This window comes from Zeus faber (genome assembly GCF_960531495.2).
Source record: "Zeus faber genome assembly, chromosome: 1".
Classification (NCBI taxonomy): domain Eukaryota; kingdom Metazoa; phylum Chordata; class Actinopteri; order Zeiformes; family Zeidae; genus Zeus; species Zeus faber.
The window spans coordinates 62,848,675-62,862,125 of record NC_137193.1 but is presented as its reverse complement, the minus strand read 5'-3'; the positions used below and the strand labels follow the sequence as shown (position 1 = coordinate 62,862,125).

General features: G+C 43.1%; 1 protein-coding gene across 1 annotated transcript in view; it reads left to right on the top strand.

Annotated features, from left to right (window-relative positions):
- LOC307228553 (discs large homolog 1-like protein) overlaps positions 1–13,451 on the top strand; it is a gene marked incomplete at both ends in the record, with an annotated part of 127,746 nt that overhangs the window by 111,616 nt on the left and 2,679 nt on the right. The window contains 5 exons of the mRNA XM_079998244.1: positions 362–377; positions 1,658–1,699; positions 2,359–2,409; positions 2,587–2,688; positions 3,674–3,846. Coding sequence (XP_079854370.1) covers positions 362–377; positions 1,658–1,699; positions 2,359–2,409; positions 2,587–2,688; positions 3,674–3,846 — 384 coding nt within the window. The remainder of the gene's footprint in view (positions 1–361; positions 378–1,657; positions 1,700–2,358; positions 2,410–2,586; positions 2,689–3,673; positions 3,847–13,451) is intronic.

Here is a 13,451-nt window from a genome sequence, read left to right as displayed (position 1 = left end):
TCTGACGACTTGGAAAGTTTTGTGTGTGCCCAACACAAGAGTTGAAGTCGCTGCTCTCTCTCTCTCACTGTTGTCATTGGACTGGGTGAATCACAAGCCTCGCCCCACTAAGAACTGATAATTAAAAATGATTAATATAACTCACACTCTAATCAACATCCAACTTCTCAAGCGTGTGTATGTGTGTTTGTGCGTGCGTAAGCGGGTGTTTTGGTTTGCAGAGATATGGAGGACCCAAAAATGGCTATTGGAGATAATTGCTGTCATAACGCTTTGAATGTCATGGCTGTTATGATTAATTCTCTCTCTCTCTCTCTCTCTCTCTCTCTCTCTCTCCCTTTTCCTCCCTTTCTATTGCTAGGATCAGGATGACAGAGGTAGGTTTACTGTTTGTCACAGCAGTGACGCCTACTGATATGTCGGTGTAAGTGCAGTCCTCTGGCAGACCTGGCTGACTGTTGAAAGTTTCAAATACTGTTCTTTTCGTTTTTTAGTTCAATTCACCAAAATTTAAAACTGTAAAATGCAAAAGGTTCTTTGACTACAGAATTCCCATTCTCAGGTATCTATTAATACAACGTTTAGCAACCTTTTGTCTGCCCCGGCACACTTGTGATAATGAAATGTACTCACGGCACACCACTCTCCTGTTAATCACTAAATACGTCACAAAGACATAGAACTGTGCTTATTATTATGGCCTCCTAATAGTTAGTGACGTAAGACTCGCAATTAATTCATTCATCGAAGACAGGATTAATTTTTAGCGGACAATTCATTCGTAGCGAACAAATCTTTTGAATGACTCAGTGAGAGTTGCTCTAGCAAAAGAGTGGCCGAGCGAGTGAATCTTCGATAATTACTCCAATTACGTCCAATGCAAAAAAAAAAGGTCTAGGCATGTGCCGTGATTCATTCATGATTCTGATTTACACGTTACAAGCCCCCACTCACTCTCTGTGCATTACACCAACAGAATTAAATGAATGTCTGAAATCTTGAGCTTGTTCTGATGAACACCAAGCTGGTATTCTGGCTGGAACTAATAAATTAGATGGATTACTACTGACTTGCAATTTTGATCTTGCAACACAAGAGCTAGTTTCCATATTTAAATTTTTAAAGTGGAATTGGAAACATTTTTACGACACACCTGGCAAGGGAAAAACTGAGAGTCTTTCTCAAACTATGGTAAACGTACCCTCCCTCTAGTGGTATGCCCAGGAGGTCACAGGTTTTATACACAAAAAAACAATAAATGATTTTAATTACATTTATTAAAAACAACAATTTTATGTATTTACAAAAATATATTTTTATTAAATAATTTATTCATATGCAAACCCTAAAATCACACTAACTCAGTATCACTTTCGTGACAAGCGGTCAAGGTAGCGCACCTAGTCTTGAAATAAATGTAAGTGTTAATTATTTAATTTAATGTTTGATTATTTAAGTTTTTATATAATATCTAGTACATTTTTATATTTTATATATATTTTCATATATTTCTTGATCATCGTTAAGAAATTTCCTGTGTATTTGGAATGATGCATAGCTCTCATATCATATTGTGTGTGTGTGTGTGTGTGTGTGTGTGTGTGTGTGTGTGTGTGTGCGTGTGCGCTGCTGACCCTGCCCTGTCTTGTCCTTCCAGAGCTGGTTCAGTCTTGCACCAGCGATAGTGAGAGTAGCTCCCGTAAGTGTTGACCCTGCCTTCCTCTACCCCCTTTCCTCCCTCCCGCAATCATTCCCCGTCTTAATTCTCGTCCTTACATTTTTTTTTTTATGTATTCTTTACGGTTTTAAAATTGAATATGAGGTTTTGTTTCCCTGTGGGTTCTGTACATTTGTTTTTCATAGATTGGTTGGTTTCTGTTTGTGTCTTTCTGTCTGTTTTGCAGTAACTGAGGGGTGTGTGTGTGTGTGTGTGTGTGTGTGTGTGTGTGTGTGTGTGTGTGTGTGTGTGTGTGTGTGTGTGTGTGTGTGTGTGTGTGTGTGTGTGTCTGTGCACCTGTACTCATGTAGCACTGCTGTATTTCACTTCCCAGGCCTCTCCAGCCTACCAAGTCCAAAGTTGTCAAATTTGCAATTGCAGTCACCTCTCGCTATCCTTAATTGTAACAACTTTGCGCTGTGTTAAAGTGTCGTGGGGAATTTGAGATTCAGCCAATAAGTCTTTCTTTGCATTAAAAATGGTGTTTTATGCATATATACTGTTTGGTTTCGGACATACTCAACACCTTTGCATACCTATAGTATGCTAGTATGCTTTTTCAGACGCAGCGTGTGTACTGTTTCATTGGGAAGAGTGTGCCTCTTAAATAAGCTGACCATCATATCTCTCTGTCTAATCAGCTGGCCAGGAGCAGATCCTCCTGACCTACCAGCCAGTCACACAGCAGGAAGGTCAGTGACATCACCACTACCATCGTCTACCTAGCTACATCATTAGTGTGTGATTAATCACTCTGAATCGGTTTTAAAGTTAAATGAAAAACGTGTTTGTATGCGTTTCTCAATGCAAAATGGAATGTTTCCAAGTAGGTCCTAAATAATAATATGTGTTTGTGTGTGTGTCTCCAGTGAGCTACACACGGCCAGTCGTCATATTGGGACCCATGAAAGATCGACTCAACGACGACCTAATCTCTGAGTTTCCTGACAAGTTTGGCTCCTGTGTCCCACGTGAGTCTGTTATTCTGGGGGTCTTAAAGTGGCAGCAACACTACAAACTAACCTTATAGGATAGGTTCGCTATTTTCCAACCCCAGGCCATATTAAAATGTTGTTTCTGTTCAAACCGTTCATTACCTCGCTTTACTGTTGAGAAACTTACCACTCTGCTGCAGTTTCTCGGCGTATTTAGGTGCAGTCCGATGGGACAAATGTTTAAAGGAATAGATTGGATTTGGAAGTGTATCCCTGCTTTACACTCACCCCACTCCATTGGCTGTAGATTTTGCCTGCCATTTGGAAATGCCGCATTTGGAATTGCCGGAGAAATGGTAATCCTGAAGCCATATCTAATCAGGACAAGAGCTCATGCGGAGAAACCAGAGGCAAGCGGTGGTGCTTTAGCGCCTGGATCTCTTATACCAAAAAAGTCACAAGGAACACTCGGGTGAGCCACACTCGCCCACCTAAAGCCTGGATTATGCTTCATAGAGAAATGAAACATTGCATGTTGAAAATTTAGCAGATAGTGCCGCGACTTATGGATGAGGTTCGGTTGCTTACGTGCAGACAGAGAAGCTTAATCCAGCCTTAACAACTCTGCGAGGGCCTCGGCAAGACGGCTGTTCCTACAGGACACATTGACTCTGTAGAAAAAGCAAACGTACATGTTGAAGACCACGATGCTACCGCACAGATATCTGTCAACGGAACCTCCATTACTGCAGCCCATGATGTAGAAACATTCCTTGTAGAGTGGCACCAAACCACTTTACTATACAATCTAATACTTATTGTATAGTAATCCCGTTCCCCTAACAACCCCCAACAACAACAACAACATTACTCTAAGGCCTGATGTAGTGACGGGGCGGAAAACACCCAAAGCTAGGAACCAGGAACAGTCAATTTAAATATTCCTTTAACTCAAATCAAACACGCCTATGTCACTTTCTTTTCTTGCTCTGTATGTCTGTGTGCGCTTCTGTGTGGTCAGATACGACGCGGCCGCGTAGGGACTATGAGGTGGACAGCAGGGATTACCACTTCATGTCCTCCAGGGAACACATGGAGCACGAGATCCAGGAACACAAGTTCATCGAGGCCGGCCAGTACAACAACCATCTGTATGGCACCAGCGTGCAGTCCGTCCGAGAGGTGGCTGAAAAGGTGAGGCGAAAGAGGTAGGGAGGAAGCGAGGGAGGGAGGGAGGAGAGAAGAGAAGAGGAAGAAGACAGGGAAAGAGGTCTCGTCTCAAGGCCAGTGGAAGAAAGGCATGGAAAGTCACTGTGAGGGACCGAGCGATCAAACACAAGAGTAGCAGGTAGATTGAGGCAAAAATGTGGTGTTTATTTAAAAAAATACAAACAACTTAAGATGGGTTGCAAAAACAAGGTTCATAAAACATTTACAAAATAACTAAAGTAGGATACAACTAAGAACGAGGTAAAAATAACTTGAACAGGGTTTAACTTAAAGGCAACTAAAAACACCAAACAGACCTCACAAATCGTCATCATCATCATTATCATCATCATCATCATCTTCATCTTCTTCTGCTTCTTCTTGTTCTTCTTCTTTTTCTACGGTGGTTGGTATCCAGCTTATCGGTGCATTACTGCCACCTTCTGCTCCGGAGTGTGGATCAGACGTTAGACTTACAATCGAAATCCTTCAAAAAAAATAAAAATTTAAAAAATGTAAAAAACATGCACACAAAACTACAATTTATCCTCCATACTTTATAACCTAGTCCTTCTATAAAATCCCTATCCGTGTCAGTCACCCTCACTCTATCCCTGCTTATCCATCATATCCTATAAAAAAAAACAACAACCTGTATCCCTGAAGAAAGCTAACCCTGCTAGCCCTGACCTGTGCTCTCTCACCTATGCACTTTTAATGTGATTTCCTGCACCCCTAATTCCCTCAGATTATTCCTCATCTCGCTCTGTTTCCCATACTTCCTATAATTTAGAACTAAATGCTCCACTGACTCTTCTGCCTGACATCCCTCACACAAGCCTGTTTGACGTTTATCTATTTTCAGTGTTGTTTGGTACACAATACCCCAACCCTAACCTTTCAACACAATATCCTCTCTCCTGTGTCCACTACCTATTCTAGTAACTGGGAAACCCTTTTGAACTTGATATAGATGCCTCCCTTTCCCCTCTCTGTCCCACCTTTCATGCCACATTTGATAGATTTCTTTCCTAGATTACAAATTTAACCCTGTGCTTTACTGATATTAATTTGCATTTCTATATTTCCTTTCTTTAAAGCCCTCTTTGCCATCTCATCAGACCTCCTAATTAAACAGGGGGGAACAACAAAAAAGCCAAAACAATAAAGACACAAGAGGGGTGGAAGAAATATCAGAAACAAAATGTATTTCACTCTAAATACTGTCAAAGAACAAATTAAATAACCAAAGTGCACATGTTTAAATTGGTGCAAAAGAAACCCCAAAAAACATGAATCTATAAAGGGTCAATGTTAAAGTAAATACACTTTGCGTCTGAAAAAAGGCTGTTTCAGTGGGAGGAGTCACCCTCCTGAGGCCCCTAGTTCTTTGAGCTAATGGGGTTTGAGCACAAGTTCCGGGTTCTGTGGGACAATGGCGTATGAGCTTTACCTCGGGTTCCGTTGTAATTCTCTGTAAACTTTCACTGATTTCACCTTATCAGTACATTCAAATCTGTTTCTGTACAAATTTGAGGTGAGAAATAAGCAATCCAGTTGCTGAATTTTCACTCATTAGATCTATAAGGCCTTATTTAAAAGTTTTTTCTGACTTTCACTGTGGTGTCCGGAGCTGCCAGAGCTTGGAGCACCGTGGGATATGGCCGGGCTTGGGGCTTTTTTGTTTCATTCAATTACGGAAACATCGGAAAATTAAATAAAATAAATATTCTTTGTTTGGAGAAACGCGGCGCGGATTGCGCACTGCAGCCTGCAGGACAGTCAACTTAACATGGACACACACATACAGAAAGAAACACACAGCAGAATTTGTGTTAGTATCCAAATGTATGTGCACGAGCACTGAAAAAGTGAGTTTTGCATAATTGGTCCCCTATAACAAAAATATATGATACCTGGAGACGCTGTGGAGCAAGCTATGGAGTAGGATGTGTATTGGTTTGCTCTGCAAAACAAATTAAATAACTATATTGAAAGGCACTGTACTCAAAGTTTACCCAGTTATATAGTATTATTAAGGTATTCGATTATCCATGCTGTATGATGCTGCACAAGGCCACTAAAGATCCGACTACCAAATCCAGACAGAGGCCTAGTTCGCCTACTGCATCCTCAAACTCAAGTGAGAATGCTGAAGAAAGGAGACTGCGGTGCTATAGCCCTCACCTGGCTCTCAACACCAAAGACTTTAAATGTGAGCTGAATTACAACTGAGGTCCACACGATTAAAACTGAGTTTGAAGACTTTAAAACAGTCATGAACATGAAACTAGCCACATTGCGCAACACCATGGGAGACACGGATCGGAGCCTGACTGCCTGCTCTGAAATGGTAGGTAAAACGGCTGGGAGTTTTGACTGACAAAACAAATGTGAAGATCTAGAGTCTAGATCCAGGAGAAATAACATTAGAATCGTGGGGGTACCAGAAGGCCCCAATAGTTGCCCCCCAACTTCGTTTGCAGATCTGTTGCAGCAAGCATTCAACTTAGATGATGCCCTATTGATAGACAGGTCCCACAGATCATTACAGCTGGTACCAAAGCCAGGACAGCTCCCTAGGACCGAGCGCGCCTTCATTATTATGCTGACTGTTCCAATATACTGTCTTGCCAGGGAAAGGAGGAGCAGGCAGAGGATCAAGGTTAACGACATGACCATATCTTCTTCTTCTTCTGGCGTATGTCCTTAGACCTTCAGCTCCATTAGGCGAGCCAGTCCAGCGTCCTAGCATCAAGGTCAATTAGACCACATTTGCCGTTCGGGGGCCGGTGTTTGGGGCAGCTAGTTAGAATGTGTTCCACAGTTTGTAGTGGGTCTCCGCACTCGCATTAGACACTGTCCGCAATGCCCCACTTCTGCATTGAAGCGTCCCACACCTGTCCTCAGGCAACACCTTGAGACAATATTCTTCTCCACCTTTTGATACTTGAATTGTGCTCTCCGATGCCAAAGGAGGGTACAACAGTTACGTTAGTATTCACGCTGGACTGTTCTATTTAAATTGTATAGGTTTGGTAGTCTTTTTAAGGGTTTTATTTCAATACTAATGTTTCTACCTCATGTTTAGGCTACTTGACCTGGTGTTCTTGTATTTACTGTTATTGCCGTTGTTATGACTGTTGTTAAAGATACTGTTTCTGTTTACTGCTATAAGGTTTATACTATTCAGACTGCGATTACCTTTTGTGCCTTAAAAGTCTGACAAGACATGTTTTGCAGGCCTTAGTCAGCTTAGTGGTTTCCCTGTCATTAAGAATCTTTCATGTGCTTTTACTTTCTTAGTTTAGGGGAGGTTAGTGTGATCCTCCATTTGAGGGAGATCTGCACAGGGATTTAGGACTCCCTTTTTCTCCTCTTCCTTTTTTTGTGTTTTTCTATACACTTTTTTCACACTTTGAAATGACTGAACATAAATTAAACATAAATTATCCAGATCTGATCTTATCCAGAGATCCACTTGATCACATTAGACAGCTCTTAATATATTATGGCATCACCTAGTTCCAGTAGTTTAGGCGCGTTGCCGGGCCTTCTCTGATGTCAAGTCACTCTTCATCACTTTACCTGATCGTCACGTATGCATCACCCTTAACAAAATGAGCGGACAAAAAAAGACACAAAATTGACAGCGAGTGTTGGGCTAGACAACAAAGATTAGATTTCAAAATATTTTTTTACTGAATTACGATCAAGCGAGTCAGCAGGGAGTTAATGGGGAAAGCCAATGATTTTCTCGAGCTGAAAGACGCACACTGGCTTTGTGATTTGGCATTCTCTGTGGACATACTGTACTGGTACACGTGAATGCTTTGGGAAGCAACAAGGGAAAGATCCGTTTGTATACGACATGTATTCAAACATCAAAGCCTTCAAGGTAAATTGACTTTGTTCTCTAAACAAATGACAAACAAATCATTTGCGCATTTCCCCATGCTAGCGCTGCTGAAAGAAGCCCCCCAACATCCGAGCAAATACTGTAAATCGCAGGATGACTTGCACGGAGAATTCTGCTGTCGATTCTCTGATTTTGAAAAGTTTGAGAATCACTTCAGCTGGTGTCATGTCCCCTGTCAATCGATTATGAGGCAGCACCGCAGGAATTACAGTTGCAGCTGATTGATCTCCAGTCTGACTCTGTCCTAAAGGAGAAGTTTAACTCCATCAAACTGGATACGTTTTATGCTTCACTGAATGAGACAAAGTTTTCAAACATCCGACAGTTTGCACAGAAGATGCTGATGTTATTTGGCTCTGTGTGTGAACAGACGTTCAGTGTGAGGAACATAAACAAAACACACCACAGAGCCCAGCTTACAGAAGAACCCCTGAGCGCTGTCCTACGAAATTCCACAACAAAAATGGCACCAGATTTTTATGCGCTGGCAAAAAAGGGTGACCAGCAACACTGTTCTCATCAACTCCATCAATGGGGAGTTGTTGTATTTTTTATCTAAAAATGAATTTATTAATTAAAAAATGTGATAGGAGGAAATAGATTTCACATATATTTTACACTTTGTGCTTGCTCATTTTTACCTCATCTACTAATTGTCACTTTTAAAAACAAAATGTGGCCCTCAAGCCAAAAGGTTTGCCCACCCCTGCTCTATTTGGCTCTCCAGCTGTAATATAAAAGAGATCCAGCACCCAATTAAAGGCAGCCGTGTGCTTGTACACTGTGGTGTGGGGATGGTGTGGTTTGAGCAGCCACACCTGACCTGGATCTAGATAATTAGGGACCCAGGATCAGACTGGCTGCATACCTGTTGCTCGTTGGTTGGTCTAACGAGCAAAAGGTTAAAACCCCCATCCCCACACACAGTCAGGAGAGAAGAGCCCTGTCATGACCTGTGTCCATCTGCTCCAGGGCTTATTCTATCAAGCCCCCTCTCCACAATCAACTTGTGTGTTTTTGAGAACCCTGTCTTGTCTGTCTCTGTGCCAGAGGTCCCTGAACACGTGGCGTGTGGTAGGCGGAACTCCACACACACCTAAAATTTCAGGGCTCAGAGAGGTGCTTGCAGTGTCTAATCCTGCTGCAGATGGTGTGTGCTATGGCCTTCAGGACTTGAACATGGCGCCAGCGGTAGCGCCCGTCGCCTATGGCTTTCAAAAATCAGCTGAGGATGTGCTCCAGGGTCCCTCTCTTCAGGCACAGAGGACAATATGGTGATTCCACCTTCCCCCAGTAAGACAAGTTGGATGGTTTTGGTAAAGCGTCATAGAGAGCCTGGATTAAGTATTCTACTCGATGGGGCTCGGATTTCCAAGCTCGGTCCATGAGACTCACATGATGACGTTCACACCTCATCCTGGATCCAATAAAAACCCTAGAGCTAAACAATACTCATTCTTTTTGCCAGTTCACCGCTCATACTCACAAATCTATGTTTTCCTGCTTGATAACGGATCTCTTCCATTGGTCACAAACTGCCAGTATCATAGCATTGTATTATTATTTTTTTTTTGGTTTTTTTTTTTTTGTTGTTTTGTTGTTGTTGTTTTTTTAAACCTGTGCTGTCAGCATGCTGGGCATACAGCATACAGAGTATTTGGATGCTATTGCATTGAGGACAGAGTTAGTCTGCAAGTGGAGTTCAAGTTCCTGACCTGCAATGCAACTCTATTCATTCTTTAATCATCAAGAACTGCTGCAATAACTCTTTCCTGTGGACATGACCTGCAGGATGACAAGAGCACAGTTTTTTGTTCTACAGAACCACCACCAATCCCCCTCTTGGTGAACTATTTTACCATGTTACATAGAAACAAACAACAACATGTACATGGAAATACATAAACATTGGATGACAACATGTATCGAAAAAACAGAGTTAATTAGGTCCAGGAAAAGTGGAACAGCAATTGGGCACATGGCCTCTTCCTGTCATAGTTATGGCACTAAATGAGGAAGAAAAGGATAGGGATGCAACCAGGAGGTTGCTGAGGTTGGGTCTGGTGTATTTATGTAGGTCGGTATTATGTCGTGGCGCCTCCAAGCAGTGGAAAGGGCCCCGAAGCCAGCATAGACACCCCACGGCTGCAGGAAAGCCCTGAGCACCCTTCCCTGCAGCCACAGAAGACTCCCCAGCCCCCAGAGAAGCCAGAAGCCCAGAGCCTGGCCCGAAGGAGCAAAACTCAGTCCTAGGAAGCACGAAGAGATCCCACACCCCTGAGGCGCACACATACAACCCTGCCCCATGTGCAGCCGCAGGTGCAGAACTGAGGCCGCGCGTGTCAGGCACGGGCCGTGGCCCCGGAGCCAGGTCCCGTGCTGACAGACCGACACCCCGCCCAAACCGCCAACCGCGCAGATAATCCGGCGGGAGCCCCATGCCCACCCATGCAAGAGCAAAGCCAGCCCTACCTCAGCTGACCAGACACCCCACCCGGCTGCAAGCCCTGAGCGCCCATCTATGTAGCCGAGTGTGCTCAGCGTAGGGCACCCGGGATGGTAGCCCCACGCCCCCTGCCGACGCCAGCTTGACGTCAGATAGATGGGTCCTCCACCACCCCCGGACCCGGGCGGGAGCGGGGGTGGTGGAGGCCTTTGCTCCCCGCAGCGGGAGCAAAGGCTGACAGCCACCCCCGCACCTCAACCCACACCCACAACAGCAGGAGGCCCCCCCAGGGACCACAGAAGGCACCCGGCGGCACTCTCCGCAGCCCTGCGCACCGAGAGCGCCAGAGGACAGGTACCCAGGCAGCCCGGTGCGACGACAGCAGTCCACCCCCCACCAAAGGAGACCACATGGGGAGCCCCTCGCCAAGCACACCCCGTCGGGCTCAGGTCCCACCCAGGTCACAGGACCAGACAGAACGCGTAGCCAGCCCCTAGCATTACAGCATTGTTATCTATTACCTTAGCCCCCTTCAGTTAGATATGCATTTCCCCAATAGTTTAGCATCGCAGCGCACTTGGTGACTAGACCCCTTGTTGCTGTCCAGTAATAAATTTGCCAAGTTTATAAATGGTCAAATTGACACTTACCTAGACTAGAATTCGATTTGAACCCCGGGTATGTCATCACTACAATCTGGGAATCCACCAAAGCCTACCTTAGAGGACAAATTGTCTCCTACTCAGCTTTTCAAGATTCAAGAGGTTTATTCGTCAAATACATATACCGTAATTTCCGGACTATTACACGCACCTATAAGCCCCCACTGAATTTTTCAAAAATATTTATTTTGAACATAAATAAGCCGCACATGTCTATAGGCCGCAGGTCCCTACCGGTACATTGAAACAAACAACTTCACACAGGCTTTAACGAAACACGGCTTGTAACAAAAATAAAAATTAGCGGTAAACAGTAGCCTACTAAGAAAGTCATTGGGCACTATCTTCCTCCTCCTGCGCACTGAAACCACTGAAGTCATCTACTTCGGTGTCGAGTTGAATAGCCTCAGAATTGCTTCATCCAATGTTGGATCGTTTTCATTGTCGCTCTCGTCACTTTCATCCGGAGGCAAATTCCCCGCTGAGCTCATGCTGCCCTCTTCAACATGCACCAGTCCAGTCTTTCAAAACTTGTTGATGATAGTGGATTTTTTGACCATGCTCCACGCTGTCAGGACCCACTGGCAGACACCACGATGGTCCACCTCTAAAATCCTCATATTTCATTGCGGTGGCGATTGTTTTGGCTTTCAGTCGGACCTGCACAGTTGAAACACCTCGGCCGTCTGCTCTCTGTGTGTTGACCCAGTCTTAGAGCTCATTTTCTGGTTCGGGCCATCTGCTTTGCTTCCCTCTGAAAGCTTTTGTTGTCTTTTTGCATCGAGTCAGTTCCTCACGCTGCTGTTTCCAACGTTTAATGATCGACTCATTAAGGCCAAGCTCCCGTGCAGCAGCTCTATTTCCTTTTCCAACAGCCAGATCGATCGCCTTCAACTTGAAAGCTGCATCATATGCATTTCTTTGTGTCTTTGCCATGATGAGGGTGACGAAATGACTACCGTAAATGATGGGAAGTTTGAGCGCGCTCAATTTAATCTAAACAGTAAACTAAACAGTTATATTGTTTCACCTTAACCCATTCGGGTTAAGGTGAAACAATTAGACCAATTTCACGGCTTTCATTAGACCAATTTCATTGGTCTAATGAAAGCTTCATGCCACCAAAAAACTGAGCACCGTCACATAATGTATTTTTTGCTCAGTTTTTTGGCAGCATTAAGCTTGTGAAAGCGGGAAAAATCCATAAATAAGCCGCGTCATTGGATAAGCCGTGGGGTTCAAAGCGTGGATAAAAAGTAGCAGCTTATAGTCCAGAAATTACGGTACATACTTTCATACATATATGCAGTGAAAGGCCTCATTGTGGAAGGCCTCATTTCACCGGCCACCATCCAAAGCATGTGCATGTATGTGTGTGTGTGTGCATGTGCATGTGTTGTAGTGTGGTGTGTTGTATGATAATTAAAGATTCTTCTTCTTCTTCTTCTTCTTCTTCTTCTTCTTCTGAAATGCCTTTGCAACGCACCCAGAAATTATGCAGAATAGTTACTAAACCGAATATAATAGCTAACCTAATTCCTACCTAGCTAAATAACTGAAACTAACTTCTCACTAACTTCCTTAGTGAATAGAATAATATAATTAAAATGAAATAAAAATTAAATAAGACTCAAAAAGATAATACAAAGCGGGGGTACAAAATAGAAGGGAATAGAGTTATGGGTATAGGATAGGGATCTTTGAGAAGAGAAAACATATAAAACGTCTTTCAGAACTGTCTACTCACATAACAGAAATAGACACGATTTTTTCGACTAACCCTAAACCTGAATTACATGAGAAACGGCTACTGTTGGAGATTGAATTTGACAACTTGTCAATTAGACATACTGAACAGCTTTTATTTAAATCAACAACAACCATCGACAACCATTTTATGAACATGGCGACAAAGCAGGTATACTGTTATCCCACGAACTTAAACAAGCATGGGCTAGTAGAGCTATTCCAGAGATCTGTGTGGCACCTGTCGTGACTTCCATACATCCCAAAACCATTATCAACCATTTTAAATAATTTTACAATAATATTTATACAACAGAGGCTTTGTAGATACCTCCTGAGGTTAATTATTTCCTTGACAAAAGAAACATTCCAATAATTGACTCAGAAGCCCAAACTGGCTTTGAAGCTACTTTAACATGTCAAGAAATAAGGCAATAAGGCACAGAGGAACGGGTAGGGTTGCATCCCAGTTTTAAACAAGCTAAATTATTAATGACCGTAGTATCGCTAAGCTCCGACATTACCGGTATTGTAAGCAGAACTGGAGAAATTAAGAAAAATGGTTTTCTATTTATTTAGGCTATTTAACCTGTTTCAATAAGATTAAGATATTCGTCTGAGAAGCATTTTTTGCTATTATCAGAAGAGAAATCTCTCCTCTCTCTCTCGTTAAGAGTACCATTAAAATACTGGTTTGATAAGCAATTAAGAGTTAAGAGTAAGTGGTGGTTAAAATCTTAATACCCAACCCTTCTGGTGCCCCATTCCTCGGTGCCCCGTCCCGTTCCTCCAAATAAAACAACAAAAAACACTGTTT